We start from the raw sequence: 16,372 nt of genomic DNA, 5'->3' as shown, positions 1-16,372 counted from the left end.
GTTAGCCAAAGGACAAGCTATTGGTCTGATGTGAAATGATGGCCACACCTGCAGTATCCGGGTCAATCGAGGGGGAGACACTTCAAGGTCATCATCCAAAGTACACACGCTGTTTGCGACTACCCTCTGCCCCTGTGGGAGATCAACCAGGCCGCTGGTTCCCATCACGCAAGTGTAGGACCAACGAAAGCGTCAACAAGCCACTGGGCAATTCGTCCTCGGTGTAGCCTTGGTGCTTGGGGACTTATTGACCGTACAGACGCGTCATCTTGTACGGACAAAGCCATACGAAGGCGGGGATGCCTGGGATGCTGTGATCACGATGACTTCAGAGGCATCAAAGGTTTTTGCTGATCCCATTGTACTGGAGTTGGCCCAAGGAGCTCACACACAATTCCCCACCGGCTGTGGTCATATATCGAGAGCACAGGGGTCTGGTTGGCATTCGTGAGTTAGCAGTATTGAGACGACGTGAACCCTGACGCCACAGCCCCCCTCTGACATGCTGTCAGCTGCAATACCGTACGCCTTCTATAGCTTGCTCGCGGTCTTATGCCGAGCATCGAAAGCATCGACGGGGCTTGGGCCCGAGCAACGAAGCACAGAGCGAACACGACCCTGTCAGTGAGTGGGTGGGTGCATGCTATACTGACCCTGGGATTTCCGGGTTGGCACAAAGCCATACTATGCTACCTAATGGCGGCACACTCGGGCCAGTTTCCTGGCCTGAGGCGAATGCGCCCATTCCTCGCAGTAGCAGTAAACTCACTTGGTTTAATCGTTGGAGTAAAGGGGCCGCCGGATGACCAGAACTGGAAATGGTTGGCCTAAGGTAGGGAGGGAGAAAGCAGGCAGATACATAGGCAGGTGTAGTAGACAGGGTGCGACATGGGGTCGATTGATATTGGCCATGGCCTGGCGGGACTTTGCGAGTCAGTCGGAGTGCAGGTTGGATAGTTTGTAGTCAGTAGGCAGTAGGGCTACTAGGCAGTACCCACTTGCTTCGAAAGTTGTTTACCGGTAGGTTCAATTAATGTGTTGTACAAATGAAGGAAACAGAGACGGGAAGCGTCACCCGTCTAAACATTATGGCATCCAATGCTCACCGGGTAGTCATGTAGGGGAATATCGATATGTATAGTACGTATCAATCGTTTCAACAATCTAGCACGTATGCAGGTATGTACGTACATACATGTATCGACTGTAGGTTACATGGTATGCAGTAAGGGAGTAACGGACTGCAAACATGTACATACCCAGGTAAACACCATATGGTCGTTCACCTTATTCAGGTCAGGAAAGAGGAAAGAGGGTCTGGCCGTCCGGCATTCGGTAGTACTCATGTAGACGTTGGGCCATCATCTACCGGCCCCTTGCCGCTTGCCGCCTGCCTTTCTGCCTTTGGAAAAACGTTGGAAATGCGTCTGTTTCCAGAATAACCCGCCCCACCCCCAAAGGAGGAAGGAAGGCGGAAGGTGGAAGATGGAAGGTGCAATGGAATGGTTCAAATGCAATGTACCAATCAATCAATCGTGGGATGCAGGCAAGCTGCAGTTGCATCAAATGTGTACAATCAGCATGTATCATCACATCAAATTTGGGTTGATTGAGCAATCAAGGCAAATCAAGCACCCCCAATCCGAATTGATTGATGGAGAGTCGAATCCTGCCGTATCCGCTTCATTACAGGCCTGCAGGTTGCATGCATCCAGCCCGTTAGGCTCGACAACCGTCACAGAGGGCTCGCTCTCTATTCGCTAACCCGTAACTCAACGTCGGCTCCCCTCCACTTGCGCCGTCGGTGGTCGGTTTGCCCTTTGAGGTCCCGACGTCCAACCACCTCCATCTCGCCTCTAAATCAAAAGTATTACATATAATTTTCGCCTCCTAGGGTAAAACGAACCGCCCCTATCCTTGCTTGCCGCCCGGTACCTGCGAGCTGCTACTACTAGCAGGCCCAGACTGTTAGCTTGAGGTATCAGAGAAAGAAAAAAAAAAAAAAGTGCCTACTCCGTACTCCGTACGAGGGTACCCTACCTGCTACCCCTCAGTCTCGCCGCTTCAAATCACGACCCCCCCAGCTGATGAAGCGCCTCCACAACACCGGAGACTGACCATACTGGATGCCTTTGACGGGCATATTCGGCTGAGCGACCTCTAGACTAAGCAGCTTATGGGCAAGCCCGGTCCACTCTTGCATCCCCTACGACTAGATCTGCTGAAACCTGAGCGAGCCTTGTAGGCCGTCCCGCTCTGGACCAGTTCGCCCGCTCGGTGCCCTATGAGAAGGCCAAGGCAGCCAAAGGTACTGTTTTAGACGAGATAGGAACCACTTTCGACCACAGCAGCACACCTGGTCAGCCTTCCAATACCACTTGCTTCATCCCGGAATGTCGATAAAGTAAGTCTGACTTTTACCTTCCCCCATAACCGTACGCCCTTCTTCACAAATCCCCTAGCTTCCTCCATACCGATGTAGCTCCTGGCCTGGTAAGCCACCCTTCCTCGAGCCACATGGGTCCCCGCTTTATGTGCCTTCAACTATTTGCACCACTATCTTACCCGGGGTCACTATGGACTATGGTTACCATGACCAGCACGCGGGCATCCTACTCGCTCAGAATACCGCGCTCGAGGATGATTCTGACTTGAGTGCCAGTTGGGTGATGCTCACCCGCTCCGGCGGTTTCGAGCCACTGCCCAACGAGACAATACAGCACAGGACCCAAGGTCGAGTGGCATTGGAAGTCTCAGCACCGCCGCCCTCCCCGGGAGTCTCTCCTCTGTCGATAAAGTGTGATCGTGGCACTGCCTTCATCACAACTCAAAGAGTGAGCTTATGGATGAAACGCGCGTCAGCTATACAGAGAAAACCCAGATTCTAACGGTCCATACAGCTTATCTACCTTCCCGCCACAGCTACGGATCAGTTCCAGTCATTCGCAACGACAATCATCAATGCTCAGGATGGCTGCACTGGCTCTACTTGGGGCGGATTCGGGGCCTCGTTTTGGGAGACCTCGGTGAAACCCGTGGCAGGAGGCCATATCCCTGCCGACTTCGCTAGGGTCAACATGAAGCTGGTTTTCAACGATGGCGGGCACAGTGATTGGGCGATCAAGTACGAGAAGATCAAAGAGCGCGTACACCACTACGCCCAACTCGCCCGTGAGACGGGACAGACCAACATGCTGAATATGGTGCACGGAGAGGATCTCCCCGAATATTCGCCTCGTGCGGCCGGGTTCGAACAGCCGGCACGAGATCACCAACAAGCACAGGTGGAGGAAAGAGCCGAAGAAGCAGCCAGACAACAGCAGGCGAACCAGCCACTTCCAGACGAACCCCCGCCAGACTATGATGCCGCACAGATGCAGGCTGTCGAGATGCAGTTCGATGAGCGCGAGCGGCAGGAGAATGAACGTAGGTGACACGGTACCACTGGCGTTAAACTCTGTCGTTATTGCTCGCAAGATTTTTTTTTTTTTTTTTTTTTTTTTTTTTGATATTTGAGAGAGAGAGGAGAGAAGGGTTGCGTCGACCCGCTGTGTACGGTATGCCGTGGACACATGTAACCAGGAGCAACTTGAGTTCGTACGATGGTTACTGCATACCCACCGAGGTTGCACGAAGCGGGAGCACCAAGCACAGTCATCTATTTACCGAACGCAACCTGAACCACCACGCTAGCTTTAGCAGCACTTGATGCTGTAGATGAGGGTTACTGGGCGAAATTGTTTAATTTATGTTACGCGGTACAGACGTAGTCCGGACTATACAGGAGGAAGTCGGGTGTTCAATTGAGAAAGTATGTGTCTAGCGTGTTTGATTCAATGCCATTCTATTCCAAGCAATGCTGCTTCTAAGGTGGTTTGCGCACCGACAAATGCTATTTCAGTGAAGAAATGCAACATTGAAAGCTCTCATGCGCCTGAATAGATGCTAAGGGTGATATCGGATACCTCGGGTCACGTGATCTTAGTCAGCAGGAGCTCTGGGCCTCGGGACCAATCACAGCAAGCCAATTGGAAGATGGTGGTTTAATTTCTCAAGAGCTAAGTGAAGTCGGAACTGTAAACCTCCATCGTACGGCTCAATTCACCACCAACCCATTCGCTCAACCCTACAGCACTCACTAGCAGTCAATCTTGACCACCATGGGTATCTGGGAGACATTCACCGACCTGGTCGACGCGGCCACTCCTTGGAGCACCGCCGAGGCCGAAGCGCCTGCTTCCGACGAACAGGTACAACTACACTTTTCACCCACCCTCGAAGCACCTGCATGAGCTCCTGCAACTATATGGTGGTGCGAGACGCCGACCCAGCTTGAGTCTCGAATTGGCCATCCAGAGCGCATGGCCATTCTTGCAGATCTCGACAACCCTGTCGCAAACCAAAAGAGGACTTGAGCTAATTATATGCGTCATTGACAGGAGTCTAAGGACCAGAAGGCCGACGAATCCAAGGACGAGGATTCCTCAGACGACGCTGAGGACGAGGAGGAAGAGGAAGACGAGGAGGAGATCACCGACCCCAAGGAAACGCTCGAGGAAGGTTCGTAGCCCCCCGCTCGATCCGGTATACAGTCGCACACACAGAGAGAGAAACGGCCGTGTCCCGGCTTTTGGATATGTCGGAGCCGGCAATTTTCTGGCTCTGTATGCTGACCGCCCTACAGAATGCAAGAACTCCAAGCAATGCGCCCCGGCCAAGCACCACTTTGACGAGTGTGTTGAGCGGGTCACCAAGCAAGAAGAGGATGGCGGTGCCAAGGAGGACTGCGTTGAGGAATGTGAGTATCTTCAAATGTCATTCTGACCGGCCAGGACCCTACAGTTCTCGGGGCTTAGCCAGAAAACATTGCTGATCAAGGTGTGCTCAAACTGTAGTCTTCCACCTCGCCCACTGCGCCTCCCAATGTGCCGCTCCCAAGCTGTGGTCTACCCTGAAATAGATCACTCAGACCGATACCGGGGCACCCAACACCTATCACTGCGCATATCCATTGTCCGGGACAATGTGTGGTCACGGTGCGGACAATTATGGGATATGAGGCGGGTTTCCCAGCCAACTGCTTGAGTCACGACCTATCCGTTGTTCGACCTCGCGGTGGTTCTTGTAACACATGGAGCGATGCGGCTCAGGAAGAAGCAGCGATACTATCTGATAGACCTGCAGCAACCATCCGCCTTTGTATCATATACACTGCATACAACAAAGACAATTAGATTTCTCACCCCTGCTCACATGATAACATGAACGTATGGATTCCACAGACCCGGCTGGGTGCGCTTCGAAACGACTTTACCATGGTGTTTATCTTTACATAATACCCGGGAGCGGGAGTTTCAAGTTGTTCGCAATGCATTGTCGGAACAGGACTGGAAACTGGTGACTTGCAATCTCGTGATCCCGAGGCTGCATGTTCAGCGACCTTCAGGCTCAAGGCCCATACTCTGGCTGCATCTGGCTGTGGTCTTGACTAGACGTGGTTCAGGAGTCTGCAGGTGGTTCGATCACCTGTTTCTTCGGGATAGAGAGGGAAAGAGTGAAAGGTAAACAGTCATGTCGCTGCGTGTGTAAATACTACCCGCGGTATAGAGAAGCCCATCGAGCCCACATCCAATGCATCTTTCCCTGTTAAATCCTCGGGTCAAGTGGGAGGGGAAAGGGGCGTTTCCAAGACCTGTGCCCCTCAAGGGAATGCTTCAGCACTCCCCTTCTGGGCAGAGAGTAGCTGACAATATGCTGTTTCAGAAGTATATCTTCAGATGGAGCTGGATATATCAGACATATTTACGATAGACAACGACTCTGCGACAGGCGTAGGGCGAGCTGTGGGATTTGTTAGGCCTTCGCCTTGGTGTTTGATCCCGCAGCCGACTCCGGGTAGGCTTGCTATCGGACGACTTGCGGGTGGCATTTCCCGCCCATCCCAGCTGACCGGGACCAAGGCGCTGGCCTCCCAGCGGCGTGTGCAATGTCGCGCCAAGATTGTGTCACTTATAACGAAAGCTAGGTATTCTCTCTTTTTCTGTATCGGTTTACGACGGTAGGGATATAATGCATCAATGGTAGTTGCCGAGGAGAACGATCAGATTTTCCTGTTGGTTAAAAAAGGCACGTGGGCAGATGGGGAGATGATGGGCAATTTCCTCGACAAAGCCACACATCACAACATACACACTCATACATAGCTTATACGAAGAGTCTAGACTCTGGATGCCTCAGAATCGCATCCCGTCTGTGCTTGCATGGACTTGATTTCAAGATAGTTCCTCGAGGGACACGTAGTCCAGGCCATAGCAAGGCTCACAGAACCAACCAGCTGCAGCACCAAGTGGGAAGTTCCATCTTGTGAGATGTAACATGCTGAAGCGAATATGCCTTGCATAGAAACTTTACCTACTAAGGTAGTTGCATGTCTTGGGACATGGGTTAGGGCTGATCTCCATGTTCGAGGTCTGGTTTCAATACATTCCATATGCTATAACAGATCCTTGGGGATTGAGGAATAGTACTCCAAAGACATCGGGTTATTAGAGATCTAATATCTTTCTTCCTCGCTGAGTTTATCTGTAGCGCCACGAATCTTGCACCAGTTCTTGTTTATGCACAGGCGTAACGAATTGAGTTGGTGGTGGGTGGTCTCCGGAGCGGCGTCTTCTTATTTTCGGGCCCTTGATCTTAATTGATGGGACCACAGCAGCCAAGTCGGGTGATAAGACGAAAACAGGATACACCCTGTCAGTGGTGGTCGTGCTCAACCACACAATCGGTCCATAATTGAGGAGGCGGGCATGGCGGGATTTGCTGCTGCTACCCCAAAACAAACGAGATGATCTCGAAGGATGTCCTCTTGGCTCGTGGAGAGAAGGAGACTGTTCGTTTGGCCAAGGCCCATCATGAAAACATCTGCTTCCAAAGAGGGCCAGGTTCAAGCTGTCAGAGTGGAAGAAGGGATGAAGTGCCCGCCTGTCAATCAATGTCAGACCCTTTCTTTGGTCCCGGCGGCCACTTTCCCCGGATCTGATTAAATTCGAGGGAGCCACTCCCTAGGCCCTTCCTCCCGGCGCCCTGCCGAGCCCCATTCTCTTTATCAATGCGCCGGGCGAGGCGAGCCAACCAGCGCCCACAGCCCTCCCCGAACAGCCCGCCTACCCACTGTTACCACACCAGAAGAAACAGGTGTTGCCGGGGCCAGTGTCGCGTGTGGTGGTGGTGTTGGCTGTGTTCAGACTGCCCTACTGACGGAGAACGGAACCCGTGGGAACGCCTGGTACCTGCCAAACCCTCGCTGCAACTGTGATTCCCACGTAGCATTGCTTGAATGATCGAAAGAGGAAGTGGGAGGAGGTAGCTCTCTCTTCCTCCAAATGGCGCCGCGCAACAGCAGCACCAGCCGCTACCACAATCCCTCTTCTTCCTCTTCCTCCTTTGCGCACCGGCATGAACAACCCCTTCGAAACGTCGACGGCGTGCAAGTGAACGAGGCCAACGTCCACCCCTACTCTGGGATCAACGACGACGACGACAGAGCGAACCAGATCTATGCGCTGGGCGCCATGGGGAGCAGCAGCAAGAACCACGGCGACTTGTCGCCCACGTCGACAATAACCCACCAGCGCACCAACACCAACGGCGACAAGAAGAATGGCATTGCAGCGCAAGAAGCCAACCATGCTTTCTATGTCGACAGCGGCGACGCTGATGCCATGGTGGCGACGACAAATGATCTGGGCGACGGCGAAGAGGGTAGCATCCGCGCGGGCGTGGTCTATCGTACTTACAAGAGGAGGTGGTTCGGGCTGGTGCAATTGACTCTGCTGAACATCATTGTGAGCTGGGATGTACGTATAACCCTCTCTCGCCCTGTCGCTTTCTTGCCCTCTTTCTCTTCTTTCCCGTCAAACCTCGCCCTGGGGTTGGGGTCCGTCGCAAACAAGTAGATACGCTTCTTGAAGCGCATATGGGTAGCCACGGACTGTCCGTTTTATATGCTTGGGGCCGTGCTGCAGCAACGGAGGGCCGTTGTATGCGGGCCATAACCATGGTTGGCTGCAACGTGAGGGCCACATACCCAACATCTCTGCAGTTTGCACCCTATCCGTTTGCAAAGAGCAAACTGTTCGGCGGTTGTACCAGCAAGCCTACCTACATGTATTTGTAACAATCATACAACTCCGCTCAGGCGACTGAGTGGAACTGACGCATCGAGATGAGCGGCAACTAACATTGTATCTTCGTCTATAGTGGATCACCTTTTCGCCCGTATCACAGTTCGCGGCGACGTACTACAATGTCAGCGAGTCGGCCATCAACTGGCTATCCACAGGCTTCCTGTTCGTTTTCGTTGCCACCAGTCCCATCGCCATCTATGTGCTTCACAAGGGCCCCAAGTTGTCCAGCGTGACGGCTTCCGCGTTGGTGTTGGTTGGTAACTGGATCCGTTATGCCGGCTCGTATTCCAGTAATGGCGGCAACTTTGGCGTCGTCATGTTCGGTCAAGTTCTGTGTGGCGCTGCTCAGACTTTTGTCCTGAGCGCGCCCACTACCTACTCCGACCTCTGGTTTACCACCCGGGGCCGCGTAGGGGCCACCGCCATCATGAGTCTGGCCAACCCCTTTGGTGCAGCTCTGGGTCAACTGATTACACCATTCATCGTCACGGGCTCTCGCGACATGTCGAATGCGGTGCTGTATGTCTCGATCATCGCGACGGTTATTTCGATCCCCTCCCTCTTCACGCCTGCCGCGCCCCCTACGCCTGTAGCCCCGTCCGGCAGTTCGCCCAAGGAGCCGCTGGTGGCATCAGTCTGTCGCGTCGTCCGCATTCCCGAAATCTGGATGATCCTTATCCCTTATGGCGTTTACGTCGGCTTCTTCAACAGCATTTCGACCATTCTGAACCAGACCATGATGCCGTACGGCTACACCAGCGATGAAGCCGGCATTGCAGGCGCCGTCCTCATCGTCGTCGGCCTCGTCTCTTCGGCAATTTCCTCGCCCATTCTCGACCGCACCAAAGCGTTCCTGCTGTCGGTGAAGACTCTTGTTCCCGTTATCGCCCTCATGTACTTGATCTTCATCTGGATGCCGGGCACCCACAGCACCGGCGGCCTCGCCGGCCCTTACGTGGTTCTCGCCATTCTGGGGGCTTCGTCCTTCTCGCTGGTCCCCGTCGCGCTCGAGTACCTGACCGAGCTCTCCTATCCATGCTCGCCCGAGGTCACCAGCACCGTGGCCTGGGCGTCGGGCCAGCTGCTCGGCGGCATCTTTATCCTCATCTCGGACGCCCTCAAGGCTGGGCCCGACGCGAACCCGCCGCTCCACATGCAGAACGGTCTCATCTTCCACGCGGTGCTGGCCTTGGCTGTCGTGCCGCTGGTCCTCTGCCTCGGGCTGTTCGGCCGTGGCGAATTCGTGGAGCTGAAGCGGTCGGAGAACGATAAGCGCCGCTCGCGTGCTCCTGCTGCTGCGTAAGGGAACAGGAAGGAGCACGGGGTGTATCTCGTTTGTTTGGTTTTACGGTTGTGATGTACGATGTTATGCTGTATTTCTTATGATGGCGCGGATGACTGGTGTTGTATTAAATAGCTCACGGGCTAGTGTCGCCTCGTTCCCTGTATCTTGTCTTATACCTCCTTGTGGCAACCAGTATATACCACTGCCCCTCACATTATCTTCGACGATACTCGGGAATTACAACCTCCAACGATCAAGTCGAATTGGTTCGGTCGGCTCAAGTGAAATACCAAGAATCAATAGGAGAGCCCGACGAATGAAGATGGGGGTGGTACGTCAGATACATAGAATTATCATTATTATAAAGTTATATCCGATCGACTTGGGCAAATTCAGCTCGTGTGAAGAAGCTGCGGACAGACAGGCCAAACCAGCGATCGCCATTGCGATAGGCAGAGAACGGCAGGCGGCTGCCCTCCAAAAGCCCAGCGTCTAGACTCGCTCGATGAGGTCGAGTAAACCTTCCGTCCCCTTTTAGGCCTCGCCGTTCTCCTCGGCGGCAGATTGGCCGGAACGTCGGCCCATGATATCCTCCCAGCGGGTGCGCAAGGACTCGAGCTCCTTCCAGCACCGCACACCGTCCTCTTCGAACTTCTGCCGCTTCTCCTCGGTCAGCGGGACCGCGTCCCACTTGCGTCCCTGGAGCTTCCGCAGGACCCCCGTGGCTTCGTCGCGCTGCAGGGCCTCGGCGTCCTCCAGCTCGCCCTCCCAGCCCCAGCCCTCAACCTCGGTTTTCTTGGGGTCCGCGCGCCCGCTGCGGTCCGCGGAGGAGCCCCACTTGACGCGCTGCGCGCGGGTCGCGTCCAGGGTCGCCTCGTCCTCGAGCGCGAGCCAGACGGTGGCGCAGGCTCCGATGTAGGGGTCGACGCCGTGCCATGGCGAGCCCAGGAGGCGGGAGAGCAGCATCGCGTAGTAGTAGAAGAAGAACAGGAAGGCGTTGAGGGGGAAGAGGGGCGTGCAGACTATGCCGGGGTGCGACAGGTACAGCCGCGGCTTCTTGGTGTATTTTCGGGAGGACGAGGAGGGTGACCCGGAAGAGAAGAAAGACGACGAGACGGCTTGGACGCTGGGCAGCTCCGACGTCAGGCACAGAAGGTCCGTGATTCGCTTGCTGCTCTCGTAGGCTGCCGTGCTTTTGAAGCCCTGGAAGTCGTCGAGATTGAGATGGCGCTCCTCGGCGTCAATGGACGACGTGAAGACTACCCTCGCGGCGGGTTCGCTCGGGTCCGTCCGGTTTAGTAGAGGCATCAGCTCGTGAGCCAGGACATAGTGGCCAAATGTATTCGCACAAAACACCTCGGCCAGCCTGGGTTGGCTGACGTCGCCCTTGTCGTCTGACTTGTTTCCCGGGATTTGTTGCGCTGGTAGGGTGTGGCCTGCCTCGGACGACTTGAATGAAGGGAAGGTGGTAGACTGCACCAAGCCGACTGTGAAGAACTGCCTCGCGAACTCGAGCCAATTGATGCCGTTCCAGCCTCCGTAGCCCGCATTGAATAAGACGGCATCGAGCTTGGGTATCTGCAAATCGCGCCCGCCGGCGACGACGCCTGTGGGATCCCGCACCTGGCCGCCGAGCAGCTTGGCGGCGGCGTCGTAGATGGAGGACAGCTTGCACAGGTCGACCTCGACGGCGAGCAGGTGGACGCGGGCGACGGCCGAATCGGGGTCGTAGTCCGGGCCGGCGCGGGATCGGAGCCTGGTCGAGGTGCGCGCCGCCTTGGCCAGGTAGGCCCGGAGGCTCTCGATGGTCTCGCGCGACTTCTGGGGCGAGCGCGTGGTCGGGATGAGGACGAGGTGCGCCGAGAGGGAGCGGGTCGCGAGGAAGTCGTCGATGAGGCGCTGGCAGATGCCTTGCCCGACACCACTGTATAGGTAGCCCGTTCGTTAGAGACATGTATAGACACAGACGCACACGCACACACTTCTTCTTCGTCCGCCCCCCTCCCCGTCTTCTAGTGGCGGCGCTCACGGATGGAAAAGTATAAATTTACCTGTTGGCACCGGTGAGCAGTACGAAGAACTGCTCGTTGCTGGGCACGCCGGCCCACGGAGCGGCGGTCATCTCGACAACCACCGTTTATTGCTACGAGACGCACCAAACACAACCACAACGACAGTACACGCCGGCCGCGTCTTTCCGATTGTCACTTCGGATTAAACCCTACGACGGATTTGGATCGATCCCTGGATCCAATCGTAAGCCAGTATGTACGGGGGAAATAGGCAAAGTGAACAGTCAAGTCAGTCGGCAGTAGTGTGGAGTGTCCCGTCGTGCCACCTGCAGCTTCCGTGGCCGTCTCATGATCCCCTTAGGGGCGTCGCGGACGGCTGCTTCCACGCCCGTGCCAGCCCGTGTGTCGCACTGGAGAGACCGTCGAATTGGGGCGGTGAAATGTGGCAGGACGCGCTAGGCCGTAGCGCAATTCCAGTAAATTCATGACCTATGTCAGGTAGCCAGGTGCATTTGCCGGCATGTACATATCTCCTGAGCTTGCGATCATGAGATGTTGCCGGCGTCGATGTCGTCAGTGCTTTGGAATGGGCTGATTCTCGCATTGCAAGAAGCAGCAGCCCGAGGCCCGAGGCCTGGAGGAAGGAAGGTTTCTGGGAGCACATTCCATTTGCCCATGTCCAACCAACGAAGCCCCTGCGAGAATAAACCGGTCAAACCTCTGATATCGAGAAGCTTAGGAGGTATGTAGGTATTATTCCACCTCCACAACAGAGAAATACCACTAGAAAGAAAAGTCAAACAAAATTGTGTTTACTTCCCTGTCTAATGGAATAATCAAGGCACATTGGTGCTTGCGATTTGGGACCTCGGGGGAGAACGGAGTACAAATACACACAGGCATTGATAGCTTCAGCCCGTTAAATTTCGAGGTTCAGGCACGCCCGGGATCATCGCTAAATCAGGAAGCGCGCCTTCGGAATTCGGATGCGATCTTCAGGGACAAAGCCGCCCTTGCTTGCCATGCTTGCCTTCAATGCTTGCTTGTTGTACCATGATTATTATCATGGCCCTTTAATATAACGGAACGCATCGCAAGTACAATTTATGTAAATCACATGCCACCAGTCAGCCAACATCCAACATATGTAGTCGATCCAGCTCCCTCGCCCTCCTCCCTCTTCTTCTTCATGTCTGTATCCGGATTCCCGTCCCTTCAAGACTATTCTACATACTCATAACCTCTCCTCGCCTATCAGAAATAGCCAACGTCTTGAGCGTCTATCCCTGCTTCCACCCGACCCTGGGACCAATCAATCATAAATCCGCCACTCCACCAACACCTGGCTAGCTCAACCGATCTCTTCCTCTAACTGCAGCGTCGATCTCCAAGGGCTGAAAGATAACGATTACCTACGCTGACACCGTGCTACCACACCACATCCCAACCCTATCCTCCTGCATCCGACACTGTCGACAGTCGGGCATTCCCTTTCGGCCAACCCTTCAGTTGTCTTCCGTGTCTGATCTCTGATGGACTCCACCATGGGCTCTGGCGTTGAGATCATGACTTGGTACACCAGTGTCCTCCAGACAGACACAGTTTGGGGTTTGGTGCGCTGGGTCGCCTTCTTCTTTGTAAGCGTGCCGATGGCTTTATAGTAATATACGCGATACTAACGCTGCCATCTCCAGAAACTGGTCAGCCTCTCGTTTGCTGTCCCCGTGTTCTGCCTGATTGTTTTCGACTTCTTCCTCTGGCTCTGGCGTATTACTCGACCCGTACCTGCACCTACCCCGTTGCAACCTAGCCTCGCGCAGGCAAGCGAGCAGAAGCAAAACGCGCCTTTCGCTCTATCTACTGGCTCCTCCCACGCACAACACACCGGTCACAGCCAACCTCTTGCTGGGATGAAGCGAGCCGGCTTCCCGGCAACATCTGACATATGATGAGATTCACAATGCGAGGTTATTGGAACGAGATTAGACTACGGATATGCAATTTTACAATATAGCTTTTATGCTACGGAACTTGGTCGGCCGTATGTTCTTCTAGATCTGGGACAAAACCTTGAGCAGGTCGCTCGTAACGCCCATGGCTGTTACGTCGCCACCAGCACCGGCTCCCTGAATAATGAGGGGGTTGCTGCCATATCGCTTAGTGTAAAAGCTAATGATGTTATCGCTTCCCTTGAGCGCGGCAATGGGGTGCGACCGGTCAAACATCTCCAGTCCAACCTTGACGGACTTTGTAGCAACATCGATACTGCCAACAAATCGTACCACTTTGCCCTGGTTCTGAGCTGCCGCCTTGGTTTCCTCCATCTGAGAGTCGAACTCGGGAAGTTTCTGGAGGAATTCGTCACCGCTGGCGACGGATTCCAGCTCCTTGGGGATCAAGCTCTGGACGGGGAACGAGGTGGGTGATTCGACAGGCAGGCCAGCCAATCGAGCGAGAATGGTCAACTTGCGGGCGACGTCGAGACCGTTGAGATCATCACGGGGGTCAGGTTCAGTGTATCCAAGCTCCTTGGCCTTCTTGACTTCCTCGGACCATTTGCCACCAGAACCCTCCAGAGGGGCGAACGAGTTAAACAAGAACGACATGGTACCACTGAAGACACCCTCAATCTTGGTAACCTCATCTCCAGTGTCGACCAGGTCCTTGAGAGTGGAGATGACGGGCAGGCCTGCACCAACCGAGGACTCGTGATAAACCTTAGCCCCGGAAGTGGTGGCAGCTGTGAAGATGTTTTGCCATAGGGTGTAAGAGCCAGAGAATGCCTTCTTGTTCGGGGTAACTATGCTGATACCGCGGCTCAAGAAGTTGGGGTATGAGTCGGCGACATCTTGGGAGCTCGTGTTGTCGACCAGAACGACCTTGGAGGGAGCAGCTGCGAGGAAATCGACGACCTTGGACAGGTCAAGCGGGGCAGTCGTAGAGGCGGCAAGATCGCCCAGGGCGCTCTCGAAGGGAACCGAGCTGTAGTCTTGCTTGAATAGCGCCTTCTTGCTTGTAGAAATGTAACACAGGTTCAGCTTGGGGACGGGTCGTCGAGTTGCCAGTGTCTGCAGCTGAGACAAGAAACACTTGCCAACTCCTCCGGCGCCTGTAAGAAAGCAGCGTTAGGAATATAGCCTAGCAAATCACCCCGAGTCTCAGAGTAAAGATCCGGCTTACCAATGATGGCAATGTATACTTGGTTCGTCGACATTGTGCGATATACTAGATTCGGCAACAAGTATTGCGGTAGACTGACGTCTCAAGAGTTTGTTCAATGACAGTGATTCTCACGAAGAACGTGGGGTTAACAAGTACATGCCTAATATTTCCTGAGCCGATCGCGGGGCAGCACTGAATTTAGGGGACGTAGAGAAAAGGCCTGGAGCTTAAAGTCTGGTGGGGCTTTGGTCGCCTGTACCAATCACCTCCAAGCCTGTGAGTACGACATCAGATTACCGATGACATATTCTCCCTACGCGCCCATCAAATCAACTCGATAATTACATTCTGGAAGAAGTGATTCTCTAATTGTTTCAGTTGCTCCTCCCTTACTCTTTTCTGCAATGCCCCAGGATCCGAATCTCTACGGCCAACGGCCAGCGAAACGGCAAAAGAAAGAGATTCCTCTTTCGAGTTCACTTGCCTTCACCTCACAGCTTACGTCCCTCCTCTCAGCACCCTCTGCTGCTGCCCCAACATCATCCTCGTCAGGCCGGTCGCGCTCCTCTAAAAAGAATGACGATCTATTCAATGTGAAAGCGAAACGGAAGCAAACACCAGACTCTGATTCAAAGGAGGCCCCGACGTCCGGCAAAGCAATCAACCTTAAAGATGTCCGTGGTACGGAGGAAGAGAAGCACGACTTTGCGCGGGCGCGGCGCAAGATGCAAGAGAAGGCCCGCCTGTATACAGCCATGAAACGGGGAGACTACATCGCCAAAGAGGGCGAGACAGCGCCTCTAGTGGACTTCGACGCCAAATGGGCGCTGAAGAACCCCGAGGACCGGGACGACGACTATCCAGATGTCGACAGCGAGTCGTCCGACTCTGATAGCCACGATCCAGCCGACGACGAGATCATCGAATACAAGGACGACTTTGGCCGCACGCGCCGCGGCACGCGCGCCGAATACGAGCGGCAGCAGCGACGGGAGCAACGCCGGGCGCTGGGCGCCGAGGAGCTCGACCGCATGAGCGCGCGGCCCCGGGCCCCCGAGAACGTCATCTACGGCGACGCGATCCAGAGCCACGCGTTCAACCCGGAGGACGCGACGTGGGACAAGATGGAAGAGCTGGCGGCCAAGCGCGACCGGGAGCCCACGCCGCCCGACGACACGCACTACGATGGCAACGCCGAGATCCGCAACAAGGGCGTCGGCTTCTTCCACTTCAGCAAGGACAAGGAGAGCCGCCAGAAGGAGATGGACAGCCTGGCCGCGGAGCGCGAGACGACGGAGCGCGTGCGGCGGGAGCGGGAGGCTGAGAGGGAGAAGCGCAAGAGGGAGATCGAGGAGCGGAGGCGCAGGATTGGCGCGAAGAGGGCGGAGAAGCTGGCGGGGGACTTTCTGGATGGGCTCGCGGGCGAGATGTCCACCACTACTGCTCCTCCGACAGGGGACGGCAGCACGGCTGGTGCAGAGTCAACGACGGAATAGTGTCGTTCGACTGCTGAGATACCCACTGCATTTCGAGTTTATATATACCCCAGAGCGGCTCGAGTAGATTTTTATATCGGGCAATCACAACAAATGACTACAGTTTACATTGATCTATCTTCGTTGAGCCAACTTTCGTCGAGTATCTCGTAATGTAGACATCAGTTTGGTTGACGACATCACCCTATCCATCTCATCAAGCAAGGAGCAGAACGTTGCGTTATCATCATG

The 16,372-nt window shown here is 54.8% G+C and overlaps 7 protein-coding genes across 7 annotated transcripts; 5 read left to right on the top strand and 2 right to left on the bottom strand.

Annotated features, from left to right (window-relative positions):
• Positions 1–2,576: 2,576 nt before the first annotated feature.
• Positions 2,577–3,434, top strand: PG985_002097 (UPF0664 stress-induced protein C29B12.11c; the record flags this gene model as incomplete). Its single annotated transcript, XM_066821866.1, has 2 exons — positions 2,577–2,834; positions 2,901–3,434. 2 exons carry the CDS (start codon positions 2,577–2,579, stop codon positions 3,432–3,434), a joined length of 792 nt encoding a protein of 263 aa, XP_066689298.1.
• Positions 3,435–4,160: 726 nt separating this feature from the next.
• On the top strand, positions 4,161–4,960 carry PG985_002096 (Non-heme 11 kDa protein of cytochrome bc1 complex; the record flags this gene model as incomplete). Its single annotated transcript, XM_066821865.1, has 4 exons — positions 4,161–4,250; positions 4,440–4,560; positions 4,685–4,798; positions 4,896–4,960. The coding sequence occupies 4 exons, from the start codon at positions 4,161–4,163 to the stop codon at positions 4,958–4,960; spliced, it is 390 nt and encodes a 129-aa protein (XP_066689297.1).
• Positions 4,961–7,382: 2,422 nt separating this feature from the next.
• On the top strand, positions 7,383–9,489 carry PG985_002095 (Major facilitator superfamily domain-containing protein 7; the record flags this gene model as incomplete). The annotated part of the gene is made up of 2 exons (XM_066821864.1): positions 7,383–7,856; positions 8,260–9,489. The coding sequence occupies 2 exons, from the start codon at positions 7,383–7,385 to the stop codon at positions 9,487–9,489; spliced, it is 1,704 nt and encodes a 567-aa protein (XP_066689296.1).
• Positions 9,490–10,005: 516 nt separating this feature from the next.
• Positions 10,006–11,593, bottom strand: PG985_002094 (3-keto-steroid reductase; the record flags this gene model as incomplete). Its single annotated transcript, XM_066821863.1, has 2 exons — positions 10,006–11,395; positions 11,523–11,593. 2 exons carry the CDS (start codon positions 11,591–11,593, stop codon positions 10,006–10,008), a joined length of 1,461 nt encoding a protein of 486 aa, XP_066689295.1.
• A 1,434-nt stretch (positions 11,594–13,027) lies between these two features.
• On the top strand, positions 13,028–13,432 carry PG985_002093 (uncharacterized protein; the record flags this gene model as incomplete). Its single annotated transcript, XM_066821862.1, has 2 exons — positions 13,028–13,120; positions 13,178–13,432. 2 exons carry the CDS (start codon positions 13,028–13,030, stop codon positions 13,430–13,432), a joined length of 348 nt encoding a protein of 115 aa, XP_066689294.1.
• Positions 13,433–13,534: 102 nt separating this feature from the next.
• PG985_002092 (Homoserine dehydrogenase) lies at positions 13,535–14,697 on the bottom strand (the record flags this gene model as incomplete). The annotated part of the gene is made up of 2 exons (XM_066821861.1): positions 13,535–14,592; positions 14,664–14,697. 2 exons carry the CDS (start codon positions 14,695–14,697, stop codon positions 13,535–13,537), a joined length of 1,092 nt encoding a protein of 363 aa, XP_066689293.1.
• Positions 14,698–15,049: 352 nt separating this feature from the next.
• On the top strand, positions 15,050–16,141 carry PG985_002091 (uncharacterized protein; the record flags this gene model as incomplete). Its single annotated transcript, XM_066821860.1, has 1 exon — positions 15,050–16,141. One exon carries the CDS (start codon positions 15,050–15,052, stop codon positions 16,139–16,141), a length of 1,092 nt encoding a protein of 363 aa, XP_066689292.1.
• Between the last annotated feature and the right edge of the window lie 231 nt (positions 16,142–16,372).

Source organism: Apiospora marii (genome assembly GCF_038362585.1).
Source record: "Apiospora marii strain CBS 49790 chromosome Unknown utg000002l_segment0_segment0, whole genome shotgun sequence".
In the NCBI taxonomy this organism is placed as follows: Eukaryota; Fungi; Ascomycota; class Sordariomycetes; order Amphisphaeriales; family Apiosporaceae; genus Apiospora; species Apiospora marii.
The sequence above is the reverse complement of the archived record's forward strand: the minus strand, read 5'-3'. Positions and strand labels throughout refer to the sequence as shown.